The sequence below is a fragment of the Tauraco erythrolophus genome, chromosome 3 (assembly GCF_009769465.1).
Source record: "Tauraco erythrolophus isolate bTauEry1 chromosome 3, bTauEry1.pri, whole genome shotgun sequence".
Lineage (NCBI taxonomy): Eukaryota > Metazoa > Chordata > Aves > Musophagiformes > Musophagidae > Tauraco > Tauraco erythrolophus.
This window is the reverse complement of record NC_141467.1, coordinates 82,687,045-82,705,448: the sequence shown is the minus strand read 5'-3', so window position 1 is coordinate 82,705,448 and position 18,404 is coordinate 82,687,045. Positions and strand designations below refer to the sequence as shown.

At 42.7% G+C, this 18,404-nt stretch overlaps 1 protein-coding gene across 2 annotated transcripts in view; it reads right to left on the bottom strand.

Annotated features, from left to right (window-relative positions):
- Positions 1 to 5,761, bottom strand: part of BAALC (BAALC binder of MAP3K1 and KLF4) — a 30,201-nt gene extending 24,440 nt beyond the window's left edge. Inside the window, exon 1 of one of the 2 annotated variants that reach the window (XM_086609502.1) lies at positions 5,596 to 5,761. In XM_086609502.1, coding sequence (XP_086465628.1) covers positions 5,596 to 5,761 — 166 coding nt within the window. The remainder of the gene's footprint in view (positions 1 to 5,595) is intronic. The other variant, XM_086609503.1, reaches the window with a different exon arrangement.
- Between the last annotated feature and the right edge of the window lie 12,643 nt (positions 5,762 to 18,404).

Sequence of the window (18,404 nt, the reverse complement as noted above, 5' to 3'; positions counted from 1 at the left end):
GAAAGAAACCCTTTGAAGAACAGCCCTACCAAATCATGCTTTTACAAAAGTTATTTTCAGAGGGCTTTGAACTCAATGTTCTTCTTGTGTAGATGGAAGCACCTATACATACCCGCTCTACAGAGGTACTTTACATATGTGAGTCTGTTACACATCCATATAAATGTTAACACACAAAAAGTTGGTGTACAAAGTTGAGCAGACACATGAGAAGGCAGCTTTCTGAACTCTACACGGTAAAAATTAGATCCAAAAGCTTTTTCTCCCTACTCTATGAAACATCCCATGTGCTATTTTAAATTTTCTTCCCTTTTTTGTATGATTGAACAAGGCTTCTGCAGTACTGCTCTCCATACAAAGGCTAGTGACAACTGGAATGGCAGAGATCATACAATTAAAATCCAGAAACAATATTAAAATAGGATCCTTTAGCAAATACCATATCATTATATCCAAAGTCTGGACTAAGTTGGAATAGGGAAGTACTGTAATATGTCTACAGTCCAGGAAAAGGCTGTATTTACTCACTTTTACGGTAAAACTGTAAGAAAGTTATCTCCTGAAAACATCATGTCAGAATCACTGCTATGATTGTTTCTGAAACATACCAGATTTCGAACCAACTCATTGACAAAAGAACAGCGGTAAATGGGCATAAGAGCACAAGGAGATACTGACACACCCATGTTATGTGCTAGCAAAAGTGATCCCTCTCTGGTTCTTAAGCTAAAATAGATTTTTTTTTATTAAATACCTCTCTGCAGCCCGATTTATGAGAAACCATCTGCTGCACAAAGTTCTTACTTTACAACCTGATGCTCGCTTACGCGTTTCTGTTAAGCTTTTAACTTGACGTATACCTGGTAAATGAAAGAGCAGGTGACTGCAGCTGTGGTCCAAGCCAGGACCAGTCCCTGTTGTTATGGCAACTGGTGTTCACACAGCCCTGCTCTCCGGCTGCGGCTGCTTCCAGCCTCTCCTACTGGAAAGGATGGAAAAGCAATTTTCAAAAACTCCTCTATCAAAGGTTATCTCTGAAACCCCGGATGCTGCATCCTGAGTCTCGACCAGAGGCTAACTGCAAAGACAAACCTGGTCTATAAAACTTCCCCCAGTTGTCGGCGATCAGAAAATAGCAGAGCAGCAGCACAAGCCGGTCATTTAAGTCAAGAATTATTAATAAATGTACAATTATATTAAAAGCAACTACCTAAGGTAAACAGCTGGCCAGATGGCTAGATACTGATAAAATTTCTCCTGCGTTCCTCTGATTTTATTTATTAATTTTGCAAAGGACTCGATTCTACTCCCATTTCACAGCTATTTTGCAAATGTCTTCACTAGGGAATGAACCGATCCTAAATTGCAGATTTCTTTCCCAGCAGACCACTGACTGCGGGTACGTTTGCTGATGCCATGAGCAAGATTTTCTCCCAAGTGCATCGGGTGAGTCTGTGTGAAACGTGGATAATGTTTCGCTTTAATATGCTTCAGCAGAAAAGACTCTGCTACAGAAATAGTGCAAAGTATAAAGAATGAAAACCAATTGTCTTTGTTTTTAAAGCCTTAGCCCATACTGCGAGTCAGGTAACGATAAAAAATACACAAATGTTTTATTAGCTGAGGCACTAATTGACTAATTGACTGATTGCCTTGAGTCCTGAGGCAATCAAAATGCAGCTTTTCAGTTCTGATGCAAGAGAAATATTTTTTACTGGTTGATACATCATTTTAAAAGTAATTATTTTTATTTGCACTTCAGTAACAATCTCCAGCCAAGACCAGGGTCTTACTGTGCCGGTCACTGTTGGAAAACAGTAAGGACAGATCTTGTCCTAAGGAATTTGCAGCTCATGAGCTAAATCATGATTGTAAGGTCTCTCTGACCACAAGACAACATGCTGCTTCATCTGCTCTGAGGCACTTTTGAGTATAATAAAGAAAAAATAACTGAATACAGCAGCTAAGTTGGTCACTGAAAAAGATAAAGAAATAGAAATAAGATGAGTTAATGCCTGCTTTAGACAAAAATATTAATTTCTGTTATAGTTGCTACTGAACGGGTTTATAATGCATTTTTACAGTACTGATTTCTGGTAAGAAACTGTGCATCTTAAACTATTGGCCTACACATATCCACATATCAGCAAGTTATCCCAACGTAACACAGCAGAATATGCAAATGTGTTCCAAAACACTTGACCATTTTTGTGCAGGTTTTTGTTAATTCACCCTTTTCACCATGGTTTGCTTGTAACCTATGGTGACTGCCCCAGGGACTCACCTGCTCCTGCAGGTCCTTACTTCCCCAGAAAGTCATTACTTGTGCTAACACTTCCACTTTGCTGAAGCAGACCCTCGAAAAGAGAAGGCAATTTGTGCAAAGGGTTGCAAGGATCAAGGAAGGGTTACTAAGCAGAAATGTAGTCTATTATTTTCCCCAGCTATAGCCTGTGCAGCAGCTGAATCCCATGAAAAGTTCTCCGCTCATATCACAATGGATGTTCTTAAGAGAAACTGCTCTATTGCATGGGCTCCAGTGAGTCTTTCCTTTTTTCCTCCCTCCTGGAAGCCACTCTCTCTATGAACAGTATTTACGCTTATCTTCCAAAAGATGTCTTTCAATTTTACCACCTGCAGTGCTTTATGAAGTTATTTATTACTCTTCTACCCCTCTTCAGCCGTATCAATTTACCCTGTTCATCACGGTCAAAGCCTCAGTAGTATACTGCAATAAGTTGCTACCACCTATATTCGTGGCTGTTAGTGACTTGTCATGAACCTAGGAAAAGTCCTCTGTCTTATTGTAGCTATATTATAACAACTGATACTGTCCTATATGTCTTCTTGTAAAAAAATAGGGAGAATACAATAGACTTTATTAAAATGGATGTAAAAAATCAAGTAAGGAAGTGAACAAGTATTCTAAGAAAGGATCAGTTGAAATAAGAAGTAACAAAAAGTGAAGGGAAAATAAAAAAGCCTCATTGCTTCCTTTTCAATTTTATAATATTTTAGCTTTCAAAATGCTTTAGTAGAGATACAAACATTTGGTTACACAAATACATATAGTTCCAATGAGCATAGACACAGCTAGATACGCTGGCTGATGAAAAGAGAAGCATATACTGAAATTTTGGGGTAGGATAAGATTACTAAGATTAGTATATGGTACTTAGTAATCCTTTCTTCATTGGTACACTTGCTGACCCAGTGTGCCGTACGTTCTTCCACCCCTGAGTGATTTGCCCCTCTTTCCATTTTGATGTCCAATGCCTGGTGTTGCTTTTACCACTTAATTGAAACACATTGACAATGACAACCATCTTTTACTGCTTTTGGCTTTTTCCTGAAATCTTTCCTTCATCCTGCCTCCAATTCTCTCTCTTCACAGAATTTCACCAATTTATTCCAAGCAAAAAATGACAAAGAACAACTTCATGCTCTTCTCCCTGGCCGCCTTTGGCTGGTTTCGCCTTCCCCAGCTGCCTCCTCCTTTTCTATATTCCAGTTACAGAAATTTTTTCCTACCTCCACTTACACCAATGTCACATCCCATCTCCTCACCTCCCTCATCCTGCCCTTATCCCCTCCCTCACCCTAACCCCTCCCTCACTCTTCCCTCTTGTCTCTCACTCTTAGGTAGTTTTCAGTTCACACTAAAGGCATGTTTTCCTCTTCACGTCTTAAATCCATACTTGACCTGATTTGCCCCTCCAATTGCTGCTTCCTCTCCCTTTCATCTGTAAATTCACTGAATGTGCTATTTCTAGCCCCTGGAGTACTTCTCCTTATTCCTTTCCTTTCCTACCTCAGGCCCTACCCTACAACAGCTCTCAGTGACGTACTCTATTACTTTCAAGGCACTAATTGGGACCAGTGTTCATTCCTCAGGTTCCTTAAGCTGCTGCCACCATGGCAGTGCTGAAGGGTGAATCTTTTCCTACCTGAAATCCTACTAGTGCTTCCTTTGTTCCTCCTAGTCTGTCCTCTCCTCATTCCCTTCCTCTCTAACCTCTTTTGCAAGGTTTTCTCATAAAGTTTGTCTTACCCTAATCAGTCTCTATTGGACTTGAGTGTTGTCCTCTTCTCCTTATCTCTGGTATTCTCATCTGTAAACACAAATTCAATTATCCCATGTTTCCAGGAAGGATACTTCCTAGAGGATCTACCTCTTTACCACCTCCTATTCAATATCAAATCTCAGACTATCCAGCTTCTATTCGTGATGTTTAGGCACCAACTCAATGTAAACACAGCTAAGATAATGCTAAGTGTGGGTACAGAGGTAACATCACTGCATCTAGCTTTCATTGCTGGAGACAAGGCTGTCACCTGTCATTCACGCTTACTGGCCACTATCACCTTGAACCTCTTTAAATTCCTTACATCACCTTTTTTAATACAGCACTTCATATTCCAACTCTTCTTCAAATTCTCTCCATTTCCCATATGATTGCTCCAAAGTCTTTCTTTAGCCTTCAGGAGTACAACATAGACCCTTCATGGCTTCTCTTCTCCCTCCCTGTCCTATTTCAGTCAGCACAGAGTCATCATCTCTCTGTTCCAGCTGGCCTGTGACGCCCACGTTTGTGAATTTTCCCTCCTGCACTTTCAGAATTTCTTTCTGGTGCTTTGTAGCTCATTATACAAGTCTGCAAAGGTACTTATTTTTCCTCTGAAGCTGCCTATAGGTATTTACTGCTTTCTATGCAAATTACAATCTATTTGGCACACCGACCGTTTTCATGTTGTGTTTGTACAACATCCAGCGTGATGAATTTCTGGACCTAGACTGAGCTTTCTAGATAAAACTGCAACACAGAATAATTCTGAAAACGTTTTAAACCTCACATCAGATCAGAGCTCCTCATTCCCTTTTCCATCTTTGCCCCTGCTGTAACACCTCAGCTGCACAACTAGGAACGTACTGCATTGTCAAGGACTGGGAAATTCGAACTCGTAGGTCAGCTCCTGTGCAGCCCATCATCTGAGCAGTTTTCTTTTCTGTGTATCATCCTCATTTGAGGCAGTGTGGAAGAAGGCTGGCACATCACTACCTCCTCCTTATTTTAAACCTATTTTCTAAACGACTTGTTTTGCAAGGAAAAAAAAAAATCCACAGCAAGAGCCTCGAAGACTGAGTTCTCGTCCCTTCTGGTGACGTTATTACATAGTTGATGGTATTTCTGTGCTCTCTCTCACAACCCAGCACCATCCTGAGAAGGTCTCTGGATACCGACCCGCCTCACTGGGCGGCGAGCCCTTAGGAGGGCGGAGGGCCGGTCTCGGGGCGCTGGCCGGCAGCTGCGGGGCTGGCAGGGAACGGCAGAAGCCCCGAGGGCACCGAGGTGCCGCGGCGGACCCACGGCATTTTTAAGCAGAGACTTCGGCGTCTACATTTCTTGGTGGGGACAGAAAAAGGCGGTCTCCGAAAAGCGGGTGAAGCGGAGAGGCAGGTGGACATACACACCTATACACCCTATATATATATATACATATATGTATGTATATGACGGTCTCGCCCCTTGCCCTGCCCGCCGGCCGGCTGCCGGGCGGCCCGCGGTGCCCACCCGCGGCGGGGTCCCCACTCACCGGGCCGCGGGGCGCCCGGCTCCCGGCCGCCGGCCTCGGCGCTGCCGCCCTCCTGCGGCGGGCTCTCGGAGTCGGTGTTGGTCAGCCAGGTGGACTCGGTCTCCCGCGTCCAGCTCTCGTAGTAGCGGGGCTCGATGGCGTCGGCCCTGCTGCCCCCGCAGCCCATGGCGCCGACCCGCTCACTGCCGCTGCCGCCGCCGCCGCCGCCCGGGCAGCATCGCGCCGCCGGGCACGGCCCCGCCACCAGGCACGGCTCCCCCGCCGGGCCCGCTCACTCCCTCCGCCCCATCCCGGCTCGCTGCGCTCCCCCCGGCTTCGCTCGCCCGTCTCCCCTTCCTCCCCGGCTTTATCAACTCCTCCAGCCCCCTCCTCCTCCTGGCTGTCCCCTCCCCTTCTCCTCCCGTTACCCCCTTCCCTCCCCTCCGGTTTTTCTCCTCTCTTCCATCCCACCGCCTCCCAGTCCGTCTCTCATCTCTCCCCGTCCCCGGCTGCCGGGAGCCGGCGGCGGAGCCCCCGAGGCGAGGGAGGCGGGGACGGCCGGGAGCAGGCGGGCACAAGCCTCGGGCGGGCAGGCGTTCTCCCTTCCCTGGGTTAGGGGTTTATTCGTAGAGGATTTATACGTATGGGCTGGCAATCGGTGCCAGCCGGCCGTAGCTAGCGCTGCGTAGCCGTCCTCCTTGCTTTTCCTCCTCGTTTATGTGCCCTGACTGGGTGTTGTGCCCCGTGTCCTGAAGCCATCTGCCCCTTCCCTCGTGTAGCCGGGAGAGCCGTGCCTCCACCTTTGCCGTCACCTGATTGCTGCTGTGTAACTGGGAACTGAAGATGCAGCACTAAGTGCCCAACTCCAGGGAAACTTCCACTCTTTCCTCTTAGACGCACACTTTGGGAAGCCCCCGAGAACACGAGATTCCCGCAAAACAGACTGAAATTTATGCTATTGCAGGTAATTTAAATGATGGACACGGAGAGATTTGGCACTGTCTTGAGTCGTATCGATGGTGGTTGTAGTTCGATTGCAATAGCTGCTTCTCAAGGCTCCCCGTCAGGGGTGGAGAAAGCCCCACGAACACTAGGCACCGTGGGATCATACCACAAGAGGGAGACTTCATCCCAAATAAATGTTTCTCTCCTGGAATCATCTATAGCAGAGCGGCAGATAGGACTCTTTCCCCTAAAACGCCTTAGAGTGATACAGAAATGATGTGTACTGTGCTCCACGCCATTACATGATACGCCTGCCAGCTAAAAAGGGTACATCCAGTGAAATCTGGAGAAACTCAGGCTGTCATATGTTGGTAGAGTTGCAAGTAGAAGCACAAACTCTCTGGACCTAAATTAAGCCCTTGTTCCTAAAGGCTGATACAAGATCTTTAGGAGGATCCAGCAGGCCTTAGCTTTGCATTCCAGCAGGTAGGTCCCGTGTTCTGATTCAGAAGTGATTCAGGTCGGAGGCTGCTGCCCAGGTTGCTGAATCACCCATTATGCTTCCCGAAGTAGATGACTACTGAGATGTTTCTAAGCAGCTTCTCAGCCAAATACTGGCTCACGACGATCTTACTTTCCTACTGAGATCTGCTGAGATCCCTCACAACACGGGAGTGCTGCTGACATTTATAGCCCACGTAGGTACTCGTGCTACCGAGATCCCCAGATCAGCCAGGCAGCGATCACAGAGGAAGCAGCTACTTTTTCATCACTGTGATAAGTCTTTTGTGGATTAATAAGACCTTTCTTTTTTTAAAGGAGGATCCAACAGTGGTTTTGTTTTAATCAGACTGCCCACCAGCAGAGAGTCCCCAGGGCAATGGACTGTAGTGATGTCTGAAGCCAAAGAAGAGGTCTAACACACACCACACTTCCCAGGAGCTGTGGGTGCCCTCGGTGGGCACAGGGCACGGCCTGGGAAAAACTGCCAGACATGCCTGAGTCCCCAGTGAAAACCTGAGCGACACAGCCAACGTCTCACACTGTAATTGTGTGAAGCAACTTTCTAGACCAAGAGCACTAAACAACGTACGCACTGGAACAGAACCTTGCGGAGTCTTTTTATTTTGTTTCATTTTAACTCTAAGGTCGAAAGGGCTCTGGCAGGATGCTGTCTCGTGGCACACGTACTTTCACATCGCTTAGGTTTCAGTTCTAGCTGTACTTGCAGGAACTTCATCTGCTGACATATTTTTTTTCTCACGCAATTTTCAAACTCTGGAAAAGCCCCTGGCAAGAAAACAACTAAAGACTTCTCTTTCTTTTCTGTTATTACTACTACCACTAGAGAGTAATTAGGCCATAAATGTAAAGCAGGTTCCTAAAGCATTATATTGAACCAGGTTCACATTCCTTGAGCTCTACAGAGGTGCCTGTTTTGCAGTTGTACTTTGCATCAACTTTCAAATTTCCACTTTTGGTGGAACGTGGAGCAAATTAATGCAGAAAAGGAATAATATAACTGTTACTACTTCCATATTTAAGCAGCTGCTGTAATTTTTGATTGATTTATTAAATCACTTGGACAACAGTAAGACCTGGTAATTTTCACTCTCAAATATTAAGGTTTGACAAGGTTCAAATGACTTTTAAAAATCCTTCAAAATAAGAACATTTGCATGACTAACACAAACAAAATACATTTGTTAGCTCTAGTAAGAAAATGGTTTAATTTTATTTTGATCAATTCCTAGTGGAACTGAGAACCGCTTTTTGAAACTGCATTTTCTTTCCACAGCTAAAAGAATTTTTATTCTTCGTTGTCTTTTGAATTAATTCAAGAGACTAAACTAAGAGTTTTGTATTCTTTTGTTGAAAGAGTCAAATGCGATCAGTCGCAGCTACCTTTGTATCAAAATCCATTCTGATTAATTAAGAAAATGACTTCTCACGTCCACGTGTCTGCATCCTCGGATTCACTCCTGAGCTAACGAGCAAACTCCGAGGTACGTAGCAGTTGTGTGAGCGGGCCTGTGCTGTAGCTATAAAGTCCCACAATCTATGACGATGAAACTCATTTTTCTTTGCCCGTTGGCTGATGTGAAACAGGTGGTGGCAGCTTTAATACAGCAAGGTAATTATACAAGAATATTAATTCGATAATATTAATTTTGCACTGTGAATCATATTAGGGAAGAAAGTGGACAGAGAAGGAGATCTGCCTTCAGCAACACAGAAAATGCCCAGAATTAGATGAATCTTTGGCCCGAGTCCATCTCCTCCAGTGATGTAACGGAAACGAATCTGCTGGGGAAGCTGGGTGGAGAGCAGTCGGTGTAGAGCAGGAAGAGGCTGATGGCAATGTTTGAGTGAAGAATTGAAATCTGAGGAAATCTTGAGGGAAGAAACTTTACAACTTGTTTTTCTTCCTTTACTCTAGCATCTGAGGTGGTGTGGCCATTTGGGAGGAAGATTAAGAACACAATTTTTTGGGTCTCCTTTAGTTTGTTATGCTGTTACCCTCATGCCAGGAGATGATTAAGGTGGTAAAATGTGACCTCTCTCCATTAATCATTAGCGAAAGGATGGTCTCCCACAGATCCTATTAGTGGAGCTTGGGCGGTGTTTTAGCTGTTCTGGTTTTGTGCTGCCTGATGCACACTATGCAGCGACACTGTTGTCAGTAATGTCTGCTCTGTATGTGCTGGTTTCTGTGGCTGTTCTCTACTCCAAAAAACCAGGAGTAGGAAGTAAAGGGTGGGCAAAGGATAAGCAAGGCAAGAGACTCTCAGGGATATTGAATTTATAGTTTTTCTAAATGCTAAATGGGTTTAAAATCATTTGGTTTTATACTTTCCCTCATAAAATCCATACAGAATTATGGTAGGACTTATTATTAATTTTCCCCTCCAAATCACCAGATCAAGTTAATTCTTTTGTATCCCGATGACAATGACTTAGGTGTATGTTAGCTTTTATTTTTGCTTTCAGTGTTAAGTGCAGAAGAAGCAATAGCAGGTTTAGGCAAAAGATGTCCTGACTGTCTTCAGCTTTTTGGGTGGTATCTCCACTTGTTCTGTTAGATGGTGTTTAGCAAGTACACCAGTTAAATCTGGCTTTAGGCTCCAGCTTTTCTCATAAACCTGTTCATTTCACACCGGAAAGCAGACAGGAGGTCAGTTTACTGACTGACCTCAGGACCCCTGTGGTTCAAGGGCATCATTAGGGGGGAGACAGGAGTTTGTATTTAAAACTTGTTTTTTGTAGTCACATATTTTATGTAACTATTTGAGGAGAAATAAAATTGATTAACTGTGTTTTATCCATTTGACATCATCACTCCAAGCTTGCAATATGCCTGGAGGCAAGATTGCCTCCAAAGCTTTCACACTGTATGTTCGAGTCAGCTTTCCAACAGAAGATATTTACTTCAAGTCAATAATAAAGCATTTGTCTTTACTGTGCGAGTACTTGGAGAATATAATTTTCTTGGCTTGATTGCTCAAATATTTCTCTCAAACAATTTCCAAATGTATACCATACACTTTCCACATTGCTCTGCATTAATTATGCTTTTCTTTCAACAAGGAATTGATAACATTCATTTATCTCATGTGGCCATTCAAACCAAGAAAGTTTTCGATTTATTATTCACAGCTTTCTGAAAATAGATGCTATTCAATATCAGCTACAGCAAAAGGTTTGGTAAGATGTCTCCAAACAGCTCATAAATAGGAAGGAGTTAATTAACTCACTCTTCCACTGCGTCTTTTTTGTGTTTGAAGATGACTCTGAAACAGAACCTCAAATCCCAACATCCACATAGAGAGCAGGGTGTTGAATTCCCACATCTGAGCCTGCCAATTTGGTTTTAAATTAGGTTAAAACCCCCAAAAGAATAATTTTTCAGATTCCTAATTGTGAATAATTGTGCCCCAACAGCATAGAAATTTCCCAAGATAGTTTACTATCATGGAAATTTTGTGGTCATTTAAGCTTTCCAGGTTTCTCAGCCTTTGAACCACAGCTAGATTTTAACACTGACCTGTCCTTCCCAATGGTCCAGTCTCCTTCCCCCACATCTCAAGCAAATGTTTCCTAGTGATCCCACCACAAGTTTTACATCAGTGGATGCATATTCACTTTCCCAGCAAGTAGCAGAAAACTATTACATAGCAGACATCTAAGTGGCCTCACTACGTGGCATCTTACTGATATTTTATGACTGAAAATTCGGCCAGATATGCGTGTTTGCACAGTGTCCATCATGCTTTTCAGTGCACTGTGTACAAAGAAATCTTCAATATGAAAGACAAAATCTCAGGTTTGCCTCCATCCAACTTCTAAAATGTTGGGAGTTGAAACATTTTAAAGTTACACCAGAATATTTGCTTCATTTGGGAAGTGAAGTTCAGTATCTTCTGCTGCAGTTGGAATACAGTGTCACCTCGTTTGCAGTCAAGGATGGAAAGTGGATTGCAACCACTCAAAAGAGGCAGAGGTGTGGTGTCGGACGATGATGGAGACTGAGCTTTCAGGAAAGTGAAATGCTAGATATAGGGATAGCATGCTTGCCCTTGAGGAATACATCTTCTCAAACACTTTCCTGTAAATTCAAATAGTTTGAAGAGATCGGGAGAGGAGGTATAAAAATGGGCACAATAAAGAAGGTTTGGCCATATTACTTTGCAACATTGAGAGATGCTGGTTGTTCTAAACAGCCATTTCCTTCACCAGACTGTTTGAAGGGCATAATAACCACTCGTGGAAACACCTGCTTCAAAGTATTGCTAGGCTGTGACAGCCAAGCTGAGATATCCTCCTTCTTAAAGGAGGCAGAAGGTCTTCCTCCAGTCCCTTTGACTGTCCCGGGTCTGTCCGAATATACTGGCAGATAGTGAAATAACATTATTTTATGAGAAAAAAATTCTCAGCTGTGCACTAGGCTTTATTTGAGAGGGTTTAAATATCTATTGACTAAGGAGTCTGAGTAGAGCAGATCAAGTGTAATATCCAGCAAGGATATTAAGTGCAGCAAGGATAATACAGAGTGAAGCTCAAAATTGTTCACAGAGGCAATTTGTGGGTGGCACTCTCCAGAGGAAAGAGCTATTGAGTTTATCAGTAAAAACGTGCAAATCAACCACTGCCGCCTTGCAGAAGCTGGCATCGACACCAACCGTAAAATCTGGAAACCTCAGACCGCAAATGGAGTAGTAGCACTATGTGGTGATGGATTTATTCTCATTTACTTGGGTCTCTGCAGAGCTCCTCCACATAAAATGTTTATCTTGTGCTCTGTTCCAAGACTACACTTTATCCTTAATTAAGAAGGTAAATCATAAAATCTAGTTATGAAATCAGTATTTCATGTAACTAAGTATCATACTGGGTAAACATTTGTCACTTAAGATGTTCCTGGCAAATGGAGTCTGAAATTTTATGGCCCAAATACCTAAATCTTAATTAAAATAGCTTTGACTTTTTCCTTCAGATGCATTCTTCTCTCTGAGGGTATTACAAGATTAAGTAGGTACTGCTACGTTTTGTTCACAGGTAATTAATTTGTTTTGTTATAGACTAGACGCTCTAACAGCTGAAAACAAAGTGCAGGGAAATCTAAATGCAATTAAAAAGGAAGTAGGCAGACACTCTGTTAGTTGTGTACTGCATTAGGAAAGCTCTATAAGTTGAGGAACTGCTAATTCTATACATACAGGGTCCATTCAGTCAACTATAAACCTGGCAAAATACAATATTCTGCTCTTTTCTCTTCTTAGGCTTTGTTTCCATTCCCGACAGCACCAAGAGAATGGAAAACAAGGAGAGGGAAACCGGCAGGGTTTGATTAAATTTATGTTATCAGTATGTAGGTAAGACTTCGATTAGGAGCAATCACGTTAAGTTTTTTAATCATGTTTTGTCATTTAATAATTAAAATGTTTTAAAATGAGAGATTAAGATCATCCCCATTCAGTAAGCACTTTGGAATATTTCTAAGCTTCAGCACAACCCTTTCCTGATGTATGAGTCTTCCTTTTAGCTGCAGTGCTTCTGCTGAGGTTTTTTTTAAAAGTAAATTGAAAACTTACCTCTGTACAATTATTCTGAATTCAGCCTCATTCTTTACAAATGTTAATTCTGAAATAGCCTGTCCTCCTGTTCATGTCCTCTTTTATTCTGTCTAAACACCGAGTTGTCTAGAGCAGCTTCTTCCTAAGACTCCTCCAAAGCTTTGACTCCTCGGTATGAGGTGGTCGGTCCCAGGGGAAACTGAAAAAGCGGTACACCACCAGCACCCACACCCAACGCTTTTTTACACGGAGAAGTGAAATGCAACCGTAAATATTTTGAGGTTTCAGCCCTTTTAAGTTGAGACACAGCATCTGACTCACCAGCTGCTGCACAATGCCTGTGTCTGCCGTTGTGTGTCAGTGCGAGAGGAGAAGGCGGATGATAGCGTTATTATGCAGAACCACTTCCACCCACCCTAGTGACTCACCAGCACGTCACCAAACAGGATTTACATCAGCTTCAAAATATATCTCCGTTACCCATTCCAGTCTCAGCAGATTATTTATTTCTTCCTCCACTCCTTCTCTGAATGACTACAACACGGCCATGCGTTTTCCTCTCGGAAGTGGAGCGGGGCCGGCAGCGGCGCCTGGCCGCCTCTGCTCAGTTTGCCAGAAGCAATAGTCTCTCGCTTACAGACGGAGCAGAAATGCCATGTTGCAAGGGCTGCATCTTCCCTCTCCATTGAATGACTGAGCCCTTCTCCTATGATGGACGTTATCTTCTCCAGCTAAGATTTTTTGTCATCCTTAAGAGCAGATCCATTCATTTGTATCTTAAAGAGTTGGCTCATCTGTGAATTAACGTAAGGTAGCGCTGATCTCCGCTTGCCATGATGTGCCAGTCTGTAAATGATGACAACTCCAGGGCTGCCTAACTTAAGACAGACTCATTTGCCTCAGTTTAAATTTGCTACTGCTTTTAACACCTTAGTGAAACAAACTGCAGTGGGAAGTCAGTCGATTCAGGAAAGGAAAACGAAGATAATCTGGTTTAGAATAGCTAGTTATTCCCCAGTGGTAACAAGCTATCTTGATATTGTGGAAGCACTATAAAAGATTTTGACCTGTTAATGATATTAAATAATTAATTGCATTCTTATTTATTTGAGGAATTCTATTAAATTATGAGTTTTGTTGTTCTCTGCTCTGCCATATTTTGTGTCTAAATGTAAGTAGACGATATTTAAGTATATTTAAATATTTGGGCTTAAATTAAATTGAGATCAGATGGATTTACAAATCTGAGTATCTCTGGAAACCTGGAGGTTTAGCTCTGTGCCTCATTTCTCAAACCTGCGAAACGGCAATATTCCAGCCTTTGGGTCACTGCTGAAGTAAACATACACACGTTGTATGGGATGCTGTGCTGGTACACAAACTAGGACATAGTGTATAAAAGCAGAAATATCTATTGAGAGGAAGATCTGTGTTGTGAAGGAGCTCAGCTGCTCTCGAGGAGACATGGGCAGGCAGAGCCAGGAGAGCTTTGCTCTCCATAGTGGCTGCTGAGCCGGAGCTGTCTGTCCTGCTCCAGGGACCTCAGGGATCCCTGGCTGTGGTTAAAATTTGCCTTCATCAATTTTCTCCATTGCTGATGGAGCTCTCAGGTCTGGCTCAGTCTGAAGGTCCAAATCTAAAGCAAAAACCCTCTAAAAGAAGTTTCACTCACCTACCCTGTAATCCTGACCGTGCGCACTGAAATGAGATAGTTGATAAATATCTGTCTCTTTCAATATTTTCCACAATTCTTTGTTAGACAATCTCCACACGTCACTTCTCATTGCACATACAGAAGTTTATACCAGTTTTTAGCTTTCAGAAAGTTTTTATCTTCTTCAGCAACTTTCCAGACCTTCAGATCCACCGAAAACAATACAACTTCTTAAAAATCTCGAAGATTTACCTTCCCCTAGGAATTGTATGCAGGTGAAAGATAGGTGTTCCTACTCTGACTCCATGCCTTACTTTGTTTCCTCTTTGAACACCTGTTTGTAATTACAACTCACCAGAAAAAAAAAAAAAAAAGGACTATGCAGGAGCTTCTCATCAGCTGGAAGGTTCCATTCCAGCCCTAGCTGAATTCCTTTCAACAGACCATTTTCTTCTTGACTAGCCATCACAGATATTTTGAACAAAGATCTGGAGGAAGAAATCATCATCATCATCACCATCATCATCATCATCATCATCATCATCATCATCATCATCATCATCATCATCATCATCATCATCATCTTTTATATTATATTGTGTTATTTATTTATTATCATTAATATTCAGTTTTATTATCCTTATTTCAAGAGCTTCATCATTAGGTACTGGTTAGATTATGAAAATCCATTTCAATATGACTAACTTTATTAGAGTAATCAATTGTCCTGAGTTTGAAGGCAATGGTTTACAACTTTCTTGCTATGGTGTGGTTGAATGATGAGCTGAAGTTTCTGCTTTTTTCACGCAGCATCAAAATAACAACTTGAACAGTTACCAGATTTCACTATAAGATATTTTTAGTAAGTGCTGCTTAGAGTGCTGTGATACTGCTGTTCCCTTTCAAAAGCACAAAGCAGAGGAGCTATACACTGAATAAAAAGCTATTCTTTTTAAACACTATGATTTTCCTTTCAGGCTTCCTTCCTATCTAATTTTTGGCATTTTAACCTGGCAAATCCCATCTGATATCGACATGGGAAGAAGTCAGTTCACTAGAATACAGCTGATCTCAAATGCCCGAAAACTCATGCTAACACAGAAGAGCCAAAAATGAGACAAACATTTATTTTCATTTTTAAACAGAGAGGCTGGCACTGCAATCATTTAAGTGTAACTATGGCTTACTGAAGCATTACTCTATTTAGCTGTTTAAGACTCCGCGTTTTACCAGCAAATAAGCACCAGCTCAGTGAGCCACTGTGAGGCCGCTGCAGAAGTTGCTTGCTGAAATTCTGTGACTTTTGCTACACGTGACGGTCCTGTTGGGCTTAAACGTATTCACTCTCCAGCCTTCATCAAAATAAATTTATAGTCATGATTGAATGCAACATAAATGTTATATAAAAGCTTGACAGCTTTGAAAATCACCTTCTCCTACATATTATCCCTATCTTCTGTTGCTACTTGGTTTTAAAAGGAAAGCAGTTTGTGTTACCTATGTACAAAACCATCAGAGAGCTGCCCGGGGAAAAATTGTCCCACCATGACACGAGCGTTTCGTTAGCTGTCTTCCACTTTGGGTCTCCTGCCAGACATCTCTCTTGGTTCAGGAGATGAACTCACCACAGCAGAGGTCTTCCCTCAAGATGGCATCAAGGGCTGCAGATTAAGATAAAATAATTACAATCTTCTTTCTGATCTTCTTGGCTGCTAGCCTAGTGCGTGAGGAGAAATATAATAGCTTCATGGAATCTGGTCAGACCAAACCTCCAGGCTAGGGAGCAGGGAAATGAAGCTCTGGTGATTTCTGACAGTGAAGACCCTCATGCAAAACATGAGGAGTTCTGCTCAAAATAAATCAATACGGCTCTGAGAGGAGGTTAGCAAAGTCCATCCTGTCCCTACTAAATGAACCTTTTTCTTTTCCCATCGTTCAGGAAGAGAAGAGTGAGAGGTTTGTGCAAGATTGCATGCTGCAAATAGCGTTCGCCTGTAAGAAATGATCCAGGAAAGGAATGAGGAATTCATGCGTGACCACAGCGTTAGTCACAATTGTAAAGGCTTCAAGGCCTATTTTTATACATATAATAAATACAATTTTGTATTTTTTACACGAGTACTTCATCTTGGTCAGCCATATAGTCTTCTGTAACTGCAGCCTGGCTACAATCCCTTTATTGCTAATGCCAATGCAAATCAAAGAATGGGAGAAGCCTAATTTCAGATAAAAGCAGAATGTTTCTTCATCTGCATTGAAAGAGAAAAATGGGGGTAGAGAAGAGAGGCCAGAGAACAAGAGCTATCGTCACAGTATGCTTACAGAAAACGTATCTCAGTCATAATCGTGAGGTTACACTGAGTGCAGCCAGAAGACAGAGATCAAACAGTTATTTTAGTGAAAAATCAGTCCTCCGGATGTCACCTAATGCAGGCAAAGTCCAGTCGTTCACGCCAAGAACATTCCCTGAATTTTGGATTTACTCAGCTGCTGTTTTCCCAAGGAGCTGTGCTGCAGACCAAAACACTGCCGGAGGGTATTGCCATCAAGTCTACCTATGACATCCCTTCATCGCGCAGATTATTTATTCGCAGTTTCACCCTGCTCCCGGGAGCCCTCACTGCACGCCGCGGGCTTGTACCACATCAGTGCGAGTGGAGCAGCCTGAGTCAGCTGGCCTCAGAGGATGGTAGATCAATATCTAAGGGGGCACTGGTGGTTGTTTGCTCTTTGCATTCCAAATGGTCAGGACGAAGTCGTGAGCCTGGATCTGCTGTCGTTGCCCACAGCTGTATCGCTGATAAAATGCCGGCGCCCTCAATGCTCAGCTGGGTTCGCACGCAACGGGACGGCAGCACCTTTGTTCCATGTTCCGTGTGTGACTCGTCATAAGGATAGGGAGAAAAAACACAAATTTAAATAGCTTCAAGAACAGCTAAAAAGTGACAGCAAAAAATAAGGCTTCAACTTGAAGCAGCCCAGTGTAATGCTGCAAAACAGTGATTTGCAGAGAGCTCTGTGTAGGGAATGCAGCTTGAGACAGGAGGTTGGAAACATCGTAGTATGGAAACGAAGCCCTTGAGATTCAATTGCAAAGACATCTAACCTTGCCTGTGGCCCATTGCAGTCGGTGGGGATCTAAGGAATAGCTTGGAGAGCTGTTCACTGCCCGGTCAGAGGGACTTCAGGTCAGGTGGGTAAGCAAGGCACCTAGTGATGCAGAGAGGACCCAGAAGGATCTGGCTGTCTTGTTGGCCCCATGTCTTACCTGCCAGTCCTACCAGTGTATCTCAGCTGCCTTATGGTGTGTGAAATGGCACTGGACCCCTCTGTGTAGACAGCTGTAACAAACTCTTCAACTCGGGTTGTCTATGGTGAGAGCACAGACATCCAGCTTACATATAGACAACACAATTTTTACTGCCTACAGCTGAATGTCACACCTCGTCTCGCTTGGTTAAACTGCCTTCTGTCTGCCAGCTCTGCTCCTTCTATTCTTTTGCAGGAGACGTTCACGCTAATAGAGATTCCTTTGCCATGTTATGCAAAAAGGTTAGATACTTAAAATTTATTACTTTGAGATATTATTATTTGTAAATACTTACATAAATCAAGATATGGCAAGGCATTACTAATTATGTGGAAAAAAAATATAATATTAGCACTGTAGAGTACCTGACCTGCTTTCAAAGGTGGTTGTGAAATTCGTGTTTATCTTCTTTTAAAACTCAAACTTCACAGTTTTGGGTTTGGGGTGTTTTTTTATTATTAGGAAATATTTCAAGAGGAATAACATCCCCACATGGTTATTTTAAACATAAACGGATTTTGTATTATTGTTCAGGTTGGACTATTCAATTCCTTGGGGTCAGATGTGTGAGGGCCAACGAGAGATACAAAGGTCTGAATGAGGAACCTGAATGGTCTTCCGGCAAAGCAGAGCAACAGGAAAATTACAGGTTTGATTCAGCATTTTGAGTGGCATCCTAGCCTGACTGAAACTAGTGGCAAGACCGTCATTAAGTGAAACGGAGACGGTATTTAACTCATTCATTTTAGCTTTTCCAGTTTTGAAGCTCTAAGCTTTGAAGTGCTTATATATTTAAATAAGAAAAGTATTTTTATTATTACAACAATCTCTTTCCACCTACATGCAA